The following is a 21,690-nucleotide window of genomic DNA, read 5'->3' on the forward strand; positions in this document are numbered from 1 at the left end:
GTTTTATTTTTTGCCAGCTTTGTTGTAATATTTACCAAATTAGCTGCTATTTTTGATAAATTCATTACCTTTTTGCCAAATTTGCATTTTTTTTCTCCGCATTCAATGTTACTCTTGTTCCAAAGTCGGTGTCATTTTTTGCCAAATTTGGAGTCTATTCTTGGCTGAATCAATGCTATTTGTTGCCAAATTTGATATTACCATTTTTGCCAAATTCAGTGTTATTATTGGGCAGATTCATTGTTATTTTACAAAATTAGTTCTAATTTTGCCAAATTCTTTGTTATTTTTGCCACATTCTGTGTTTTTTTTATGCCAAATCAATGGTTTTCAGTGTTTTTGTCAAATTCTGTGTTTCTTGCCAAATTTGGTATTTTTTTGGTGTTTTTTCCAGTTTTTCCAGATTCGGTGGTACTTTTTTTTCCCAAATTCTCTGGCTTTTTTTTCCAAATTTGATGTTATTTTATGTCAAATTTGATGTTATTTATTACTGTTTCAGTGTACGCAATTTTAACATTCTACAACTATCATTTATGTTAGTAAAATGCTGTCCTCAGATTTGTAACATTTTTATACGGTAAAATTACAAAGTTCATGATATCTTGCAAAAATCAGTGATTTCACGTTAGTTCCCTAAAAACTGTTAATTTCATCTTATTGTTGATATTATCGTTATCACAAAATTTACCTGTAACTATGACTAAATCTAGTATCCTATGTGTAGCAGATTTATACACGATACAGTTTGAAATTAGCTCTATTAAGTGTAGATTTAGAACCCAATGGGGAGAAGATCCATACCAAATACAGCTAATGCCAAGGAATTAATTTTGAAGCATTTTGTATAGCTGTGGATTGTCAACATTGTCTGCTCTTTCTGACATACACTTAAGAAAGAACAAAGCATCAACATAAATGGATCCTAGATTCCCATGCTGCAGTGAACAACTGTTCCTAGTAACAAGAGGGGATTCACAGTGATAATTACCAGGAAAATGCTCTTAGATGTTGACTCAACTTCTGTCTCCCGCCAGCAATAGTGGGTGAATCTTTAACAATGCCAGCCACTCAAGCTGGTGAAACATCAGAAAAATCATTACACAAATGTTGGTTGCAGAACCAAAGACAGGAGACAACATGCAATATGTCAACAAGTAGCCATGAAAGCCTCAATAATTATGTGCACAATTCAAAATTGAAAAACAGTCACAACTAATATTCCATGACATCAAACTGGCCATTGTAAAGCAATCAGTTTTGCTTCTTCTGTGTACAGTCAGTACTGAGGGTTGCACATATACAGGCATACAATTTACTTGAGAACAGGGTAATGGTTATTATGTAGTGTTTGCATTATTAAATACAGGAATCAAAATAAAAGAGAGAGAATACAACACAGTATATTTCTTTTAAGAAGAAGATATCAGCAGAATTCCCATGGCTAACATCCCCATAGAGGCAAATAACTTTCGTCAGAGTATTGTATAAACTGTTTCTACTATACTGTAGGGTACTTTGAAATTTAACACTAGATAGTCATAAGAAGCTACATAAAATTTCGTTTACTATCCTTACTTATCAGGTTTTCCATCATGCACATATGAACTGACAATTTCTGACCCACTGTGATCCACCATCACCAATAACCATAATTTGGCGACAGCAGCCGAGGAACACGGGGAACATATGATAAAAATCAAGTTTTAGGAAAGACGAATACACAAGGAAAAGAAAAGAACTATAGAAATTGAAATAGCTTTCAATTTTATTATAAATACAATATAACTGAAATAAAAACTCAATATCACATATTTTCATTGCATTACAAATAACTGATTCTTTGTAATACAACTTTCAACAAAAATTTCAATACACTTTCTGACCTAGAATTGTATGTTCATGTAAACCACATTTAGAGCTGGTGGCCATGGAATACAGATTACAACTGCTGTCAAGTAAAGACATGTGAAGCGGTGCACACCAAGACGACATAATCAACACATTTGAGAAACCATCATTTAAAAGTTCACAAACATCTGCAGAAATGTTGTCAGTCACTAAAACCCATCTGAAAAAAATTAGGCTCTTGTAGTCAAGAATGGTAAGATACATGTACATACCTGAAAATTATGTAATTGCTGAAAAAGAAACAAAATAACCAAGGGTAACAGGTATGCATGTTGAAATCAAGAACAATTTTTTGGCCTGCTGTGTGTCTCTCCTGATTCAGGGGATGGACAAATATTTCCTTCAATTCAGTCATAAAAACTGTTGTCACCTGAATATGGATATAAATATGAGAGAGATTTGTTACATATGATCCTATTGGATATGGTAAGCTCTAGCATTTCTCTCACCTCTCACTTGGCTGTCGTGGTCAGTTATAGAAGGTTTAGATTAGATGTTCCTTTTGTTCCATTGACCCATAGTGAGCAAATCCTTCAGGATTTAGAACATGTCACAAAACAGCAGTACATAAGACATACATAGAGTGTGTGTGCATGTGTGAGGGGGACAGAGAGAGAGAGGGGGAGAGGGAGAGAGAGGGAGAGAGAGGGAGAGAGGGAGAGAGAGAGAGAGAGAGAGAGAGAGATCCTTACCACATATACTAACTGCGGTGGTCCTCATGGATGTGGAATATGTTAAAACACTTATTACAGGTATAGGATTTCATTTAAGAGGTAATAACAAATTTGTTATAAAACATGAAACTAACAATATACTGATTATAATAGAGGGAAACATTCCACATAGGAAAAATATATCTAAAAACAAAGGTGATGTGACTTACCAAATGAAAGTGCTGGCAGGTCGACAGACACACAAACAAACACAAACATACACACAAAATTCAAGCTTTCGCAACAAACTGTTGCCCCATCAGGAAAGAGGGAAGGAGAGGGAAAGACGAAAGGATGTGGGTTTTAGGGAGAGGGTAAGGAGTCATTCCAATCCTGGGAGCGGAAAGACTTGCCTTAGGGGGAAAAAAGGACGGGTATACACTCGCACACACACACATATCCATCCACACATATACAGACACATCCTTTCGTCTTTCCCTCTCCTTCCCTCTTTCCTGATGAGGCAACAGTTTGTTGCGAAAGCTTGAATTTTGTGTGTATGTTTGTGTTTGTTTGTGTGTCTGTCGACCTGCCAGCACTTTCATTTGGTAAGTCACATCATCTTTGTTTTTAGATATAACAATATACTGAGATGTATATGATTATTCTTAGGCTATTGAACTCATCCATCATCATAAGAAAACTGCTTTACAGCACTTCATTACACTGATAACTTTGATGTGTTGAAGATATACAGATGTCAGATTTTATGTAATACTAATGTTAATTGAAATTGCTAATAATATATACAAATCAATTGATTTTACTATGAAACTCATTAATGAAGTAGAAGAGTTGGCCAGCAATAAATCCTCAAGTTGCCTCTTAAACTGAATTTTATTGGTAGTTTAACTTTTTATGGCTGCTCGAAAGTTATTGAAAGTGTGTTTCCCTAAATAATGGACATCTTTCTGCACCAAAGGAACTTTAAATAATTGTGAATGTTATTCTTAAACCCAGTATTGATTCTGTGAACTGAGCAGCTGGTCTGAAGAAGAGATATATTATGCCATATTATTATTATTATTATTATTATTATTATTATTATTATCATCATCATCATCATCATCATCATAACAAATTCTTTTAGGGGGTAAAAACACCGCCTGAAATAAAAAAAAAAAAAAAAAAAAAGAAAGAAAAACTAAGTACTCATACAAATTTACAAAGAACTTGGCAGTTTGAGCACACTTATCAGCATGACATAGCACCTGTGTGGCCAGGATGCATGATCTGATTTGGCTGTGAAGGTTGTCATAAAGCCATTGTATTCTCTGCTGATACAAAATGGCCTGCAACCATCGTAACTGGTCGTTGATATCCTGGATATTGGCTCTGAGACAGAGTTGACATCTGAGCTGGTCTCACACATGTTCTATCAGAGGACAGATCAACATCACGCAGACACGTGTCGAGTGTGGATGAGCATTGTCCTGTTGAAAAATGGCACCACGATACCACCACACAAGAGGTAACTCGTAATGCGCATGACATACCATTCTGGCATTCTGGCCTGAGCTGCCAGAGCTGGCAGTCATGTGTGTTTGAAGTGTGCTTGGCTGTGTCAATCAATTGTCTATGTCTCTCTTTTTCTGATAAAGGCTGTGCCTGAAAGCTTATGTGTAAGCGTCTTTTAATTGTTGAGTGTCTGCAGCTTAACATGTCATGTTTACTGTAAGTAGCAATTTATCTTTTCCCACATTCTTGGCATATCCAATTGCTTCTTCCACTCCAGGAGCAATGCTGCTGTGGCCCTCAGACACACTGGAGGAACGGGATATCTCCCCAGATCTCCCCAGGTCATCACTACACAGAGATACAGTGATCATCTGGGATAGTGCAGAGCTGTGATTCAATCCTTAACATAATGCAATGACATTCATCAGCAGTCTATGACTCCCGGTCACTACACCACTCCAAATACAATGGTTTTCACTGTGGTGTCAACTGCAGCCTACACATGGGACAGTAATTCCCTACTCCAGCTGTTGCTAGTCTCCATATAACACAGAATTTTGCAGGGACACCATTATTTGTAGTCATATGACAGGTGTAGACATGAAGAGCTTACAATATGCTTGGTTCATATTATAGTGATCTTCCTATGTGTGATCAGATTGGGTCATCCAGAACATTCACAACAAGTACACGTGCATTCATTTACCCATGCAGTGCATCATTGGCCATGGTCATATCTAAATGCTTCACAAAATTATTATGTCACAATTTGACCAGCCATTTAAATAGGGATTGACAATGAGATCCCTTCCAAACTCTGTCAGGTGCCAATAACGCTGACTCACGTGGGTACATGGCATCTCTGGTCCTTTACAACGGTCATTCAGCTTCTGATACTATTCGTGCCTCTTACATAGTCTACTGGCCCTGGTAATGACACTAAACATGAACAACACTAACACACACTAGTGGCCATCTTACCTGTCACAGAGAATGGCAACTGTAATCACTTACATACCACCGACGTTGGGTACACATATGAATTTACATTGACTTCTGACCGTGTCACTGTGGTGCTTCACTTTTACATTGGGAAGCAGTATATAGTATCGCCAGTTCCTTGAAGAGGCCTCTACCTAGTGTTATCGAGTTCACACTACAGATATTAATCTTTTTTTTTTCCTTATCACAGGTCATATTATTTAATTTCTATGAAATTTCAGTTATAGTGCAATGAAAACACATGTGTATTTGCATCAAGTTTCAATTTATGTTTTCCAAGTCTGTATGACAAATGTCATCCTGCAATGTGTGATGTTAAGGGCACATCCTATGAGTAATTGTACATTATTACTTTTGTGGTCTGGCATATTGTGACTTACTATATTACTGATTGTGAATAACATCATTTACATCACTATTTATCAAGGTTTGAGTTGGGCTTTCCAAGTCTGTCCCTCGTCCTTGGAAATTTAATTACTAATAGTAAATAGTCAAATCACATATGAAATTAACTACTTCATGAAAACGCATGTGGTTTTTTTTTCATTACATTATCTCTGAAGTGTCATATAAATTAAATGATGTGACCAGTGAGGAAAAACGAATGTAGATTGAAAATTAGAAGGTAGCTGGATTCAAACCACCTTCTTGTCTATGACCCACTTGCCCACAGTGATTGCTTACAATTGGCACCTTTTCACAGATATGTAAGTTACATAATAGACGTGTAAACTTTTCTTGTGATTTTCTCAGAATTGCCAGAGTATTGCATCTTACTACTTGCTCATTATGTTATTTTAATGACATACTAAAGATGTACAAAGTTAGAAGTATATCTGTAATCCCAATGTCACAACCTCCCTTGTCAGAAAACTTAAGCTTGGCTTGATGAGTTATTCCAAAAATGATCCCATAACACATTATGAAGTGAATGTAAGTGAAGTGTGCTAGCTTTTTTATTTTTACATCATAAAGATGTAGCGCATCTTGAACAACTACCAGTTGGATGACTATGTAGCATTTGTTTACTGCTTCTCATGTCAAGTAACAATCAGCTATTCCTCCCTCATCTTCCTTTCCATTTGTAAAATTAAGCAATACTATGTAAAGGAGTTTTTTTCAGATCAGACATGGGTGTGTGCTTTGCCATCACAGACTTCTTTGTTCATTCTGTGCAACACTGGTTTCAAGGTTTGTTTAACCATGTCTGAAACTTCTTCCTGGAAATGTAACACAGATCTGAATCCAGCCACAAAGAACTTTAATGAACAACATCTGTACTGTACATAAGAGCACAGACAGATAGCATGGGAAAGCTTCTGAATATGTAGAAGATATAAACTGTGCACACACTAATAACAAAAGTTCAACCAGAAACTGTCGTATATGATACACAGGATCCATTAGACACAGTGGCACTGAGAAAAAATTAAAAATGTTAAAACTAGACAAGGTTCTGAGGCCTGATGGGATCCATGTCAGATTTTATATAGAATTTACAGGCGAGTTAGCTCCCATTTTAAACATAATATACCGTAATTCACTTGAACTAAAAACAGTGCCCAGTGATTGGAGAAAAAGTGCACATCACAGCTGTCTACAAGAAGGGTAACAGACATCATCCACAATACTACTGTCCTATCACATTAACATCCATTATTTTTAGATTCCTAGGATTTATTCTGAGCTCAAATCAAATGAGGTATCTTGCACCCCAACACTATAATTCCATTCAGCTAGTCTTGCAAGTTCTTTGCTGTGTCTGACAAAATTACAATGTTATCAGCAAACCTCAATGATTTTATTTCTTCTCCCTCAACTTTAATTCCCTTTTGAATTTTTGACACCATTTCCTTTACCGTTTGCTTTATGTACACACTGAATGACATTGGGGATAGGCTACAACCCTGTCTCACTCACTCACCAACTACTGCCTCCCTTTCACAGGATGCGACTATTATAACTGTAGTATGGTTTCTGTAAAAGCTATTTATAACCATTTGCTTTCTGTATTTCATCCCTGCAACCTTAAAAAATATGAAGAGTTAAGAGCAGGGAGACAAGTTGCAATGACACTTTGATAATGCATTACTACCTGTCAAAACAATTTCCACATAGTGATCAGAAAAGTGACATAACAAGAAATACAGTGTCAACATCTTTATGATCATTGGCACCATTAATCAAAAATGAACATTATAAAACATTTAGTTCTGTTAGCCTGTAACGGATCCCTTTTTATAGTCTGTAATATTGTTTTGTTCATTATACAAGAGCTATATGGTGAGGAATGTCACTCGGAAATAACACGTACTTCTCTGGATCGGGGTTCTGCAATATCCGTAAAACGTACAGAGAGAACTGCTCCCACCACAGTTCCACACCTGGCAGCAGGCCAACATAGGCTCGATAAGCGTCAGCACCGGCAGACGCGAGCGTCGGGCTGTCGAGAGACGACAACAACATCTTGACAATCTTTGCACTGCTTTCTGAAACCTGAAAGATAAGATGCACATTTATAACAGTTTGTCAGGTTATTACTTTATCAATTCAATGGAAATAAAATATGAATACCCAAAAGGTATGCTACAAAATACACACATCAAAAAAACTTTTGCATCATCTTGTTTCCGAGAGTTCCTAACCTGAACAGAAAATTGGAATAGAGATCAACATAAACATCATTTCCACCCATTTTATTGCTCATGAAAACCACACATTGCATGTTGTACCACCATACAGCGAGACCTTCAGAGGTGGTGGTCCAGACTGCTGTACACACCGGTACCTCTAGTACCCAGTAGCACGTCCTCTTGCATTGATGCATGCCTGTATTCGTTGTGGCAATCCACAAGTTCATTAAGGCACCGTTGGTCCAGATAGTCCCACTCCTCAACAGCGATTTGGCATAGATCCCTCAGAGTGGTTGGTGGGTCATCGTCCCTAAACAGCCCTTTTCAATCTATCCCAGGCATGTTCTATAGGGTTCATGTCTGGAGAACATGCTGGCCCCTATAATTGAGCAATTACATTATCACAAGATGTGGATGATGATGGCAGGAACTGTCATCCATGAAGATGAAGGCGTCACCAATATGCTGTCAATATGGTTGCACTATCAATCGGAGAATGGCATTCAAGTATCCTACAGTCATTAAGGCGCCTTCCATGACCACCAGCAGCGTACGTCAGTCCCACATAGTGCCACCCCAAAACAGAAGGGAACCTCCACCCTGCTGCACTCACTGGACAGTGTGCCTACGGAATTCAGCCTGACTGGGTTGCCCCCAAACACATCTCCGATGACTGTCTCGTTGAAGACATATGCGATACTCAATGGTGAAGAGAACATGATGCCACTCCTGAGCGGTCCATTCGGCATGCTGTTGGGCCCATCAGTACTGCGCTGCATAGTGTCGTGGTTGCAAAGATGGACCTCACCATGGATGTCATGAGTGAAGTTGTGCATCATGCAGCCTATTGTGCACAGTTTGAATCATAATATGATGTCCTGTGGCAGCACAGAAAGCATTATTCAACAGGGTGGCGTTGCTGTCAGGGTTCCTCCGAGCCATAATCCATTGGTAGCGGTCATCCACTGCAGTAGTAGCCCTTGGGCAGCCTGACCAATGCATGTCATTGACAGTTCCTGTCTCTCTGTATCTCCTCCATGTCCGAAAACCATCACTTTGATTCACTCCGAGATGCCTGAACACATCCCTTGTTGAGAGCCCTTCCTGGCATAAAGTAACAATGTGGATGTGATCGAACTGCAGTATTGACCATCTTGTCATGGTTGATCTACAGACAAAATGAGCCGTGTACCTCCTTCCTGGTGGAATGACTGGAACTGCTTGGCTGTCAGACCTTCTCCGTCTAATAGGCAATGCTCACACATGGTTGTTTACATCTTTGGGCGGGTTTAGTGACATCTCTGAACAGTTGAAGGGACTGTGTCTGTGATACAACCTCCACAGTCAATGTCTATCGTAAGGAATTCTGGGAACTGGAGTGATGCAAAACTTTTTTGACTTGTGTACAATGTCTGACAAACACAGTGGAGTAAACGGAAAGGGAGGAGGCAATGAAATGAAACTTGATGAGTCAAGAGGGTGTGTGATATTATTTCAGTAATAATAATATAGTGTCAGATTTACAAAGAACTTGATAGTAATATGTCCTCTGGTCTGGATGCAAGCACTGGTTCAGTTGTGAAGGATGTCATACAGCCACCGTATCCTCTCCCGAGGTAAGCTGGCCCAAAACTGTTGTAATTGGTCCTCGTTATCCTGAATACTCACACTGGGATGAAGTTGATGTCTGAGCTGGTCCCACATGTGTTTTATCAGGGACAGAGCTGGGGATCTTGCTGGCCACAAGGGTACCTCAACATCACGCAACAGTTCATAGAGAAAAGTGCCATATGTGGGTGAACATTTTCCTGTTGTAAACTGGCAACATGATACTATCACATGAGAGATAACAAATGAAGACACACAATGTTTGTGACATAACATTTTGCTGTATAGTTCTCTCAATCACTAACAGATGTGGCCTTAAGTCATACCGTGTAGCTCCCCACACTGTGACAAGAGTAACACTGCTGTGCCTTTCCAGAACATAGTGAGAATGGGGCTTCCCGCCCAGGTCATCACTATACTTAGCAACAATGGTCATCCAGGATAGTGCAGAACTGTGATTCACTGGTGAACATGATGCAGCACCATTCATCAGTACACCACACTTCCCAGTCACACAGTGAAAGATGGCGGTGCCTTCCAGGCAGGCCAATGTCGTGGTAATACCCAACATGCATTTCCCCTCTCATTCTGTCATTTATTATCTTACAATTTCATTTGCCTTTGGTTTATCTAAATTTTTCCTGATTGATCTCACAGTACTTGCATGACTCGAGTAGCAGTAGTAGAAATAAACTCGAATAGAGACAGGAGTTTTGGACGCTGGAAGTGACCATTGCATTAGGGGCAGCTTTAGAACTTTCTCTGAGCAGCAAGCCAGTTCACAGACTCCTTTGGATTCACTGAAATGGGCTGTGGGCCTGGCAGGGCAATGGATTATGGGCCGCCATTCTGGTGGCCAGCCTCGTTCTGGTAGCAGCCAAGCAAGAGGGTGGGAACACCATAGCTGAATGCGAAATGACACTTCTTTAGAAACTAGCAGCACTGGGCATCCTGGTGGCAGTGTAACCACTTAGTGGGTGGACATGGTGTGGGAGTCTAGTCCCCTTATTCCATGTTCAGGTCCAGGTAAAGTGGCACAGGCTGGCACCCGGCTAATGTGTAATGAGAACAGTGTACCTTGGGACGACGAATGTCTCCGGATGCGTGTTTCTTAGATGCTGCCGCGCCCTGCCAAAACGGCACCCACTAAATACTTTTTTGGATGAGATGGAGCTTGTTTTCACCAGGAAGCTTCCCTCATCTTGTGAAATGTGCCAGGGGTTTGGCTGCATGACCTCCAGGTATTGTGTGCTATTTTCTTGGAGAACAGAATGTGTACTGCACTGCAGTGATTGGTTGAGGAAGATAGGGTCTCCTTGCTAGAAAATATGATTGGCACGGTAACTACTGCTGGGCCACAATAGGTTTATTCAAGAACATTAGGATGAACAACTGTTTTTCAGAAGGTTTTGAGCAAAAGGGAGAGGGGGACTTGCTTCTCGACCATCGCAGAGTACAGTCACTAGAGCTCTTCCAATTCTACAAAGAGAGCAGTTTGTTGTAACAACGTCAGGACACCCAGGCGAAACTTTACATTTTCACAGATGTGAGACAATCACTGGTGGATGTGGGGCCATCTCACACAGTACAATACTTCAGAAGCAACCGCACTCAGATGACAGCATCTCATCTTTCACCGGCTATATCAGTAAAATTGCGCAGCTTTGGCAAATTCAGAAGTCTATCAATCGTTTTCATGACCGTCTTTTGTCAGAACAGCCTTGTACTCACAGTAGTCACTGCTAGTGTCCATTGCATGCTTTAATTGTGTCTTGATGCGAGTGACAAATCATTGGAGTGATACAGCAGAGTGTACTTGCCTAGAATGACATCCTTCCACTCACAGTAGCCAATCTAATTTACACATAAATTCCAGTTAGGTTCCCAATTGACCTGAGTTCGTGTTAATGAAATGTTACACAAATGAAGTTTGTACTTATATGTTTGTTCTCTCTTTACCTTCATGTTAGTTAATAAATCTGTTGGTGATACCGAAGGTCCTCGTTATTAATTTTTCAAAGACACCCATTCTCATTCCCTACAATGTCATTTGTTTTGTTGTGGGTTTCAAGGAATAAAATTAATGTTATGTCAAGTTAGCCAAATCAGGGGTGATCCACAATGGGGCCCTAGTCAGATTTCCTTGTGCTATTGATAGATGTGGCACCTCACGGGTTTGGTGGTTACGACTTTTTAGTCATTTGGCAGACGGAGAACTGCTGCTACCATAGGCTAGTTTGCAACAGCAGCCTTCCAAACACAGTCGTCTGTGTTGTAGTGCAACGGTAGCTTATGCGTGGGATGGTAATTCCCTAGTACAGCTGCTGCTAGTCTCCAAATGACACAGAATTTTGCAAGGAGTCCATTATTTGTTCTCAGATGGCAGGCACAGATGGGGAGGGGCTACATTACACTTGGTGCACAATACAGTCATTTTCTCTTGTGGTTGTGAGACGTGGTCAACCGGAACATTTGCAACGAGTGTGCCTGCCCACACATTTGCGTGAGTTCGGCGGTGAGCCACAGTCACATTTAAATGCCTCACAAATCTACATATTTCAAAATCTGGCCAGCCAATCAAATGGTGACTGAGAGTGAGATCCCTTAGAAACTCTGTCAGGTGGTGGTAACAGTGTCTCACACGCGTATGCAGCATCTGTGTGTCCTTCACGATGGTCACTCGACATCTGACACTGTTCACACTCGTTATATACCCTATCAGGCATGGTAACAATGCCAAATGTGAACAATACCAGTGCAATCTAGTGGCCATCCCACCTGTCAGAAGAGCTGCAACTCTAAATCATTTAGATGCCCACTGATGGTGTGTATTTGGATAGAGTTACAATGACATCCGATCGTGTCTTCTAGGAACGTCACTTTTTTTGTCAGGCAGTGTATTAATTTTAGAGACTTCTTATCAGAAACTAGTAACAAAATATTGTCTTAAACAGTACTGAACAGCTTCAATGTATTTAAAGAACAACATCATAAAACCACCAAAAGATGTAGAAATGAGCAACCAACAAAGTCGGTCAAGACCAGATTAAAGACACACATAGCTTTATACATGTGACATAAAGTACACAATGAGCACTGATCACAATTATACAGGATGATTCATCTGCCCCTACTGATGTCATTTTATGCAACCCACAATGTTATTTCTGGCCTTCAAAAACTGTGAACGAGCTTTTCATATTCCCTCGGTCACTATGCTCACACTATTAGTCCTACAGAAAAAATGAATGGGACATTTTTGTAGCAAATTTAATGTAGTTAAATTTTGTACTGGGATATGTTTTCACTGGAGGCCACAGTTTTTGAGTTATTCGAGAAAAATATATGAAAGTCCCACCAGTCATGATTTCTAGTTTGTTGTTCATGATGCTCCATTCTATCGTCGTACAAAAGTTTTCAACTACACAAACTATTTACAATATTTTACCTATCTGGGTCACTGTTGATTGGGCTATTATGCTATCAGTGTAATAGGCTATTAGCATTATTAATTTAAATGTAATCATGAGGGTAATGAAAGAAAAACAACTTTTGTAAATTATGTTGACAATTAGGTCCAAACTTAACCTTTACAAACACAATAGCTTCATACTCAGAAGGCCTGATAAATACAGTGATGTAATTGTTTATTTGACACTGTTAAAATTCACAAAATTGTTAGGTAAAATTTACACCAACATAAATTTTACAGTGTGTAATTGCTCAACTAAGCCGGTTGTTTAACAAGGCCAGTCATGACCAAAAAAGGTCAAATGTGGGAAATAAATCATGCACTCGCAAAATGTGGGAAATAAATCATGCACTCGCAAATTTTTGTACAGTGGTAGGAGGGAGTGTCATAAACAACATAACAGAAGTCCTGAACAGTGGGGCCCAGTGTGAGTCAGGATGTATCAAAGGACACTTTTGTACATTTTACTTGAATAGCTCAAAAACTGTGGCTTCTAGCAAAAAAATATCCCAGCACAAAATTCAACTCCATTAAATTTCCTACAAAAAGGCCTTGTCCATTTTTTCTGTAGGACTAATAGTTTGCATATAGGAACTCAAAGAATGTAAAAATCTTGCATGTGTTTGTTGAAGGCCCATTACAACATTGTGGCTTGCATAAAAAGACATTGGTAGGGGCAGTCGAATCACTCAGTATACATGACGTCAAGGATGTAAAGTGGTTGTTGTTGTTGTGGTCTTCAGTCCTGAGACTGGTTTGATGCAGCTCTCCATGCTACTCTATCCTGTGCAAGCTTCTTCATCTCCCAGTACCTACTGCAACCTACATCCTTCTGAATCTGCTTAGTGTATTCATCTCTTGGTCTCCCTCTACGATTTTTACCCTCCACGCTGCCCTCCAATGCTATATTTGTGATCCCTTGATGCCTCAAAACATCATCCAACATCCTACCAACCGATCCCTTCTTCTAGTCAAGTTGTGCCACAAACTTCTCTTCTCCCCAATCCTTTTCAATACCTCCTCATTAGTTACGTGATCTACCCATCTAATCTTCAGCATTCTTCTGTAGCACCACATTTCGAAAGCTTCTATTCTCTTCTTGTCCAAACTAGTTATCGTCCATGTTTCACTTCCCTACGTTGCTACACTCCATACAAATACTTTCAGAAACAACTTCCTGACACTTAAATCTATACTCGATGTTAACAAATTTCTCTTCTTCAGAAACGATTTCCTTGCCATTGCCAGTCTACATTTTATATCCGCTCTACTTCGACCATCATCAGTTATTTTACTCCCTAAATAGCAAAACTCCTTTACTACTTTAAGTGTCTCAGCATCACCCGATTTAATTTGACTACATTCCATTATCCTCGTTTTGCTTTTGTTGATGTTCATCTTAGATCCTTGTTTCAAGACACTGTCCATTCCTTTCAACTGCTCTTCCAAGTCCTTTGCTGTCTCTGACAGAATTACAATGTCATCGGCGAACCTCAAAGTTTTTACTTCTTCTCCATGAATTTTAATACCTACTCTGAATTTTTCTTTTGTTTCCTTTACTGCTTGCTCAATATACAGATTGAATAACATCGTGGAGAAGCTACAACCCTGACTCACTCCCTTCCCAACCACTGCTTCTCTTTCATGCCACTCGACTCTTATAACTGCCATCTGGTTTCTGTACAAATTGTAAATAGCCTTTCGCTCCCTGTATTTTACCCCTGCCACCTTCAGAATTTGAAAGAGAGTATTCCAGTCAACATTGTCAAAAGCTTTCTCTAAGTCTACAAATGCTAGAAATGTAGGTTTTCCTTTCCTTATTCTAGCTTCTAAGATAAGTCGTAAGGTCAGTATTGCCTCAAGTGTTCCAATATTTCTACAGAATCCAAACTGATCTTCCCCGAGGTCCGCTTCTACCAGTTTTTCCATTCGTCTGTAAAGAATTCGCGTTAGTATTTTGCAGCTGTGACTTATTAAACTGATAGTTCGGTAATTTTCACATCTGTCAACACCTGCTTTCTTTGGGATTGGAATTATTATATTCTTCATCAAGTCTGAGGGTATTTCGCCTGTCTCATACATCTTGCTCACCAGATGGTAGTTTTGTCAGGACTGGCTCTCCCAAGGCCATCAGTAGTTCTAATGGAATGTTGTCTACTCCCGGAGCCTTGTTTCAACTCAGGTCTTTCAGTGCTCTGTCAAACTCTTCACGCAGTATCTTATCTCCCATTTCGTCTTTATCTACATCATCTTCCATTTCCATAATATTGTCCTCAAGTACATCGCCCTTGTATAAACCCTCTATATACTCCTTCCACCTTTCTGCCTTACCTTCTTTGCTTAGAACTGGGTTGCCATCTGAGCTCTTGATATTCATACAAGTGGTTCTCTTCTCTCCAAAGGTCTCTTTAATTTTCCTGTAGGCAGTATCTATCTTACCCATAGTGAGACAAGCCTCTACATCCTTACATTTGTCCTCTAGCCATCCCTGCTTAGCCATTTTGCACTTCCTGTCGATCTCATTTTTGAGACGTTTGTATTCCTTTTTGCCTGCTTCATTTACTGCATTTTTATATTTTCTCCTTTCATCAATTAAATTCAATATTTCTTATGTTACCCAAGGATTTCTATTAGCCCTCGTCTTTTTACCTACTTGACCGTCTGCTGCCTTCACTACTTCATCCCTCAAAGCTACCCATTCTTCTTCTACTGTATTTCTTTCCCCCATTCCTGTCAATTGTTCCCCTATGCTCTCCCTGTAACTCTCTACAACCTCTGGTTCTTTCAGTTTATCCAGGTCCCATCTCCTTAAATTCCCACCTTTTTGCAGTTTCTTCAGTTTCAATCTGCAGTTCATAACCAATAGATTGTGGTCAGAATCCACATCTGCCCCTGGAAATGTCTTACAATTTAAAACCTGGTTCCTAAATCTCTGTCTTACCATTATATAATCTATCTGATACCTTCTAGTATCTCCATGATTCCTTCAGGTATACAACCTTCTTTTATGATTCTTGAACCAAGTGTTAGCTATGATTAAGTTATGCTCTGTGCAAAATTCTACAAGGCGGCTTCCTCTTTCATTTCTTCCCCCCAATCCATATTCACCTACTATGTTTCCTTCTCTCCCTTTTCCTACACTCGAATTCCAGTCACCCATGACTATTAAATTTTCGTCTCCCTTCACTACCTGAATAATTTCTTTTATCTCGTCATACATTTCATCTATTTCTTCATCATCTGCAGAGCTAGTTGGCATATAAACTTGTACTATTGTAGTAGGCATGGGCTTTGTGTCTATCTTGGCCACAATAATGCATTCACTATGCTGTTTGTAGTAGCTAACCTGCACTCCTATTTTTTTATTCATTATTAAACCTACTCCTGCATTACCCCTATTTGATTTTGTATTTACAACCATGTAATCACCTGACCAAAAGTCTTGTTCCTCCTGCCACCGAACTTCACTAATTCCCACTATATCTAACTTTAACCTATCCATTTCCCTTTTTAAATTTTCTAACCTACCTGCCCGATTAAGGGATCTGACATTCCACGCTCCGATCCGTAGAACGCCAGTTTCCTTTCTCCTGATAACGACGTCCTCTTGAGTAGTCCCCGCCCGGAGATCCGAATGGGGGACTATTTTACCTCTGGAATATTTTACCCAAGAGGATGCCATCATCATTTAATCATACAGTAAAGCTGCATGTCCTCAGGAAAAATTACAGCTGTAGTTTCCCCTTGGTTTCAGCCGTTCGCAGTACCAGCACAGCAAGGCCGTTTTGGTTAATGTTACAGGGCCAGATCAGTCAATCATCCAGACTGTTGCCCCTGCAACTACTGAAAAGGCTGCTGCCCCTCTTCAGGAACCACATGTTTGTCTGGCCTCTCAACAGATACCGCTCAATTGTGGTTGCACCTACAGTACGGCCATCTGTATCGCTGAGGCACGCAAGCCTCCCCACCAACGGCAAGGTCCATGGTTCATGGTGGGGATGTAAAGTTACCTGTGACTTAAAGATGGTTATTTGACCGAGATAGGCCACCTCTAAATAAACACACAATAAGGCAGCTTTTGGTGGTTTTGTGATGCCATTCTTTAAAAACAATAACAATTTACAAAAACAAAAACACAATGTATGACATTCAGTAACACCAGCCTATTTTGAAATGAGAAACAATGTGAAACAGGTTTGGCAGTCCAAGTCACATGCACACATGTTGACTGTATGGGTGGCTTGGGAAAACAATTGTGAAATGTTGACAAGCAAATGACTGCATAAAGAACTAGATTTCAGAAATAATGGAATGGAGGCCACTGTCAATAACAACCAGTTTCTGTACGTAACCAGCAAGTCAACAGAATCATTCACAACCATCTAGAATCTAGGAATGTCTGTCTGGAACAATTAAGGTGGAATGTCAGGTAAGTGTAGCCGTATTAAAGAACTGTAACTCTCCCGCAAAGGAATCCCTTGCAAATTCCTTGTTCAATCGATTCTCGGATATTGTTCACCAATTGAAATATCAAGAGGTCAGTGTAAAAGGTATAAAGATATCCTGAAATGCAACACGCAAAAAAGCCTGATAGAAGTCTGTGAGGCTACTGTACATAATCGACAAACAAGGCATAAACCCATTTGTGAAGACCTGGGCACTTAGAACACCCGTGACAAAAAAAATAGGCTCAGAAGAAAAGAATGGCTACTCAAATAAACACCTGCTCTAGCAGTAGTTTGCCAATAATTATGGAAGAGTTTCCATTGCCACAATTGCTTTATATACCCATCAGAGAACACACAGCCAGTAAGCTCCTGAGATCCAAGAAGAAGAACAACAAAGACCTTTCAGAATGAATTTTCACTCTGCCATGGAGTACATGCTGATTTGAAACTTCTTCATGACTGATTAAAACTGAGCAAGTCTGGGGTATGAACCTGGCGCCACTGCATTTCTTGGGCAAATGCTCTATTGACTGAATAACCAAGCAAAACTCAACGATCTGCCATTATCGCTTCACATCCACTGGTATCTCTCCTAGCTTCCAAACTTCACAGTTCTCCTGCATACCTTGCAGGACTAGCACACCTAGAAGAAAGGAAACTGGAAATAAATAGTTTAGCTTCAGTCTGGTGGATCATTTCCAGAATGAACTTCTTCACAATATTTCTTCCACAGATGCTAGTCCCACCACAAGGTATGCTAGAGAACTTCAGAGTAGTTTGGATGATAACAGAGGCACACTGTCAGAAGTATGAGTAGGAGTGTGAGTCATGTTATGTGCTCAGATAGCTTTGTCAGTAGAGAACTTACCCACAAAAGTGAAAGGTCCCTGGTTCAAGTCCCAATCTGGGACACAGTTTTAATCTGCCACAAAGATCTTGTTTGTCCTTATATTCACAACACGTAAGTCACTTTCATGTTGGGGTTTTGAGTGAACTGCCCCTTGTTTTTAACCTTCCACATCTTATTACTCTCTCATCACCAAGGAAGGAACTGTTAGTTCCAAAATTCAGGAATAATTTCCTAGTTTTTATGCATATGTGTTGGCAGTACTGGAATTTTGCCTCTCAAATGATGATATGGGTAGTTTGTAACTGTGCAGCCAGTAACATGGTAGCTAAAATCAATCCAACATGTTCTAAAACAACAGTCACATGGTTTATACTGACCACATCTTTGGTGCACAGAGGCAGCAAAGCAGCAACTGTGAGCAGTGTAGCACGGTAGCCCCAGTGAGCTGTCAGTGCTTCACACAGCAGCTTATCTACATTAAAGTCACCTGGAACAAGAACAAAATCATCATAATTCTAGCAATCATCATACAGGCACTGACTTTTACTACGGGTTTGGCATCTGGTTGCAAAGAGTGGTGATTCTGCAATGGGCCAGATCTCAAACACACCTCGGAGAGGAAATGGAAGGGGAGGGAAGGGGAAGGAAGTAATAATAATAATTACTACACCAGAATCTCAGTACATCTACTCCTTAACAGACTACAGTGATGTGACAAAAATCATGGGATAACAATGTGTACATACACAGATCGGGGTAGTATCACGCGTGCACGGCATAAAGTGGCAGTGTATTGGAGGAGCTGTCATTTATATTCAGGTTATTCACGTGAAAAAGTTTTCGACATGATTATGGGCACGTGATAGGAATTAACAGACTTTGAATGTAGAATGGTAGTCAGAGCTAGACACATTGAATATTCCATTTCAGAAATCGATAGGGAATTCGATATTCCATGATCCACGGTGTCAAAAGTGTGCCAAGAATACCAAATTTCAAGCATTACCTCTTACCAAGGACAATGCAGTGGCTGACAGCCTTCACTTAACAACTGAGAGCAGTGGTGTTTGTGTAGAGATGTCAGTGCTAACAGAGGAACAACACTGCATGAAATAACCATAGAAATAGATGTGGGACATACCGTGAATGTATGTTAATAGGCTGTGGCAGTAGACAACTGACATGAGTGCCTTTGCTAACAGCATGACGTCACTGCATCACCTCTCCTCAGCTCATGACCATATTGGATGGAGTCACACATTGCAGTGAAGGAAATATGGATAAGATACAAAAAATTTATTTAAAATTGAGAGCAGAACACTATCTCATTTTGTTCTCAAGTTAATGGGTTTTATATTCAAAAATCAGTCTTGCGGTCATTCCCAACCTTCCAAATCACAAATCATGTGGTCATAACAATCGTCATTTCTCATAAATGATTCAAGATATCAAAATGAGGTTCTATGCAAATGATAGCATGCAGTGAGGCACATATGGTATATGATAAATACTCAAAACATTTTTATTCGGTGAGACATGGAAGTAATTTGTCTGCAGCAATGAGAGTCAGTGGCTTAGGACGCATTAGGACATCCACAGAACTGCAGGAAAATCCAAGCAGCAGCAAAAGGGTTTACTAGTATGACCATCATCCAGAATATTTTGAAGTAATTAAGTCTACATTATAATATGCAACTTGCCAATTCCTGCACTACTTTGAAAGCATATCAAGATCTGGATGCACATTTGTACAGCTTTTTTTCAGATAGTATTTCATTACAGACAATTACATAATCTGCAGAATATCTGAGGCTACTATAAGTACTATGACTATGTGGAATTTTCAAACACTGCAACTGCTACCTGAAGTTGTGTATGAGGTTAATCCAATAAACAATACATATACATGAGTAACTTAGAAGTAGATATCCATGGAGTAGTGAAGCAACTTAAATCACTTAATAAAAGCAAGTCTTCTGGACCAGACTGTATATAGATTATGTTACCTTCAGATTACATATACAACTGTTCAGTTTCAAAGAAAGGCAATAGGAGTAATCCACTAAATTACAGACTAATAACACTAACATTGATATGCAGCAGGATTTTGGAACATATATTGTGTTCAAACATTATTAATTACCTTGAAGAGAATGGTCTGTTGACACACAGTCAACATGGATATAGAAAACATTGTTCTTCTGAAACATAACAAGCTCTTTATTCACCCGAAGTGCTCAGTGCTATTGACAACAGATTTCAAACTGATTCCATTTTCTAGATTTCCATAATGCCTTTGATACTGTACTATAAAAGCAGCTTCTAGTGAAATTGCATGGTTGTGGAATATCATCTCAGTTGATTTGTGGTTTCCTCCCATAGAGGTCACTGTTTGCAGTAATTGATGGAAAGTCATCGAATACAACAGAAGTAATTTCTGGCATTCCCCAAGGTTGTGGTATAGGTCCTCTGTTATTCCTTATCTATAAAAACAATTTAGGAGATAAGGCAGCCACCTTAGGTTGTTTTCAGACAATGCTGTCACTTATCGTCTACTACAAGTAAATAAATTGTAAAATGATTTACATAAGATATCTGTAGGGTGTGAAAATTGGCAGATGACCATAAATAATGGAAAGAGTGAGGTCATCCACATGAGTGCTAAAAGGAATCCGCTAAGCTATGGTTACATGATAAATCAGACAAGTCTAAAGTGTGTCAGTTCAACTAAATACCTGGAACTACAATTACAAACAATTTAAATTGGAATGAACACACAGAAGATGTAGCTGGGAATACAAACTAAAGGCTGCATTTTATTGGCAAAACACTTAGAAAATGCAACACATCTACTACATAGACTGCCTACAACTAACCTTTTCTGCCCTCTTTTGGAGTACTGGTACACGGTCTGGGATCTTTACAAGATAGGATTAACAGAGTACACCGAGAAAGTTCAAAGAAGAGGAACATGTTTTGTATTATCATGAAAGAGAGGAGAGTGTGTCACTGATGTGATACAGGATTTGGGGGGGGGGGGGGGGGGACATCATTAAAACAAAAGCATTTTTCTTTGTGGCGGAATCTTTCTCACAAAATTTCAATCACAAACTTTCTCCTCTGAATGCAAAAAAAATTTGTTGGCACCAACCTACACAGTGAGAAATAATTATCATAAAAAATAAGGGAAATCAAAGCTCGCACAGAAAGCTATAGGTGTTCATTTTTTCTGCACGCTGTTCGAGACTAACAACAGAGAAACATTGTGAAAGTGGTTCGATGAACCAACTGCCAGGCACTTAAGTATGATTTATAGAGTATCTGTTTAAATATAGATGTAGATGCAGAACGTAAAATACATACTTCATGAGACAAAAATATTTCACGACCCACACAGTAAGGCAAAATAAGTGACAGACAAATTTACAGAATACATACCAATGTACATAACAAAGAAAAGTAAAAAGGAACTCCATAACAAGGTTTAGAGAGCACACATACAGAAGTTACAATAGTGAACTCAGCTGACATTTAAAAACAAAAGGCTATGTTCTACCATCAATGAATGAAGATTCAAAAATCATACACCCACCGAAGG

General features: G+C 39.4%; 1 protein-coding gene across 2 annotated transcripts in view; it reads right to left on the reverse strand.

Annotated features, from left to right (window-relative positions):
- Positions 1–1,803: 1,803 nt before the first annotated feature.
- Positions 1,804–21,690, reverse strand: part of LOC126210196 (uncharacterized) — a 185,989-nt gene continuing 166,102 nt past the window's right edge. For both annotated transcript variants that reach the window (XM_049939374.1, XM_049939373.1), the window contains 3 exons: positions 18,470–18,579; positions 7,396–7,577; positions 1,804–2,068 (listed from right to left, as the gene is read on the reverse strand). In XM_049939374.1, the coding sequence (XP_049795331.1) occupies positions 1,867–2,068; positions 7,396–7,577; positions 18,470–18,579 (494 nt within the window). In that variant the 3' untranslated portion in view covers positions 1,804–1,866. The remainder of the gene's footprint in view (positions 2,069–7,395; positions 7,578–18,469; positions 18,580–21,690) is intronic.

Source organism: Schistocerca nitens, chromosome 10 (assembly GCF_023898315.1).
Source record: "Schistocerca nitens isolate TAMUIC-IGC-003100 chromosome 10, iqSchNite1.1, whole genome shotgun sequence".
NCBI classification, from domain to species: domain Eukaryota; kingdom Metazoa; phylum Arthropoda; class Insecta; order Orthoptera; family Acrididae; genus Schistocerca; species Schistocerca nitens.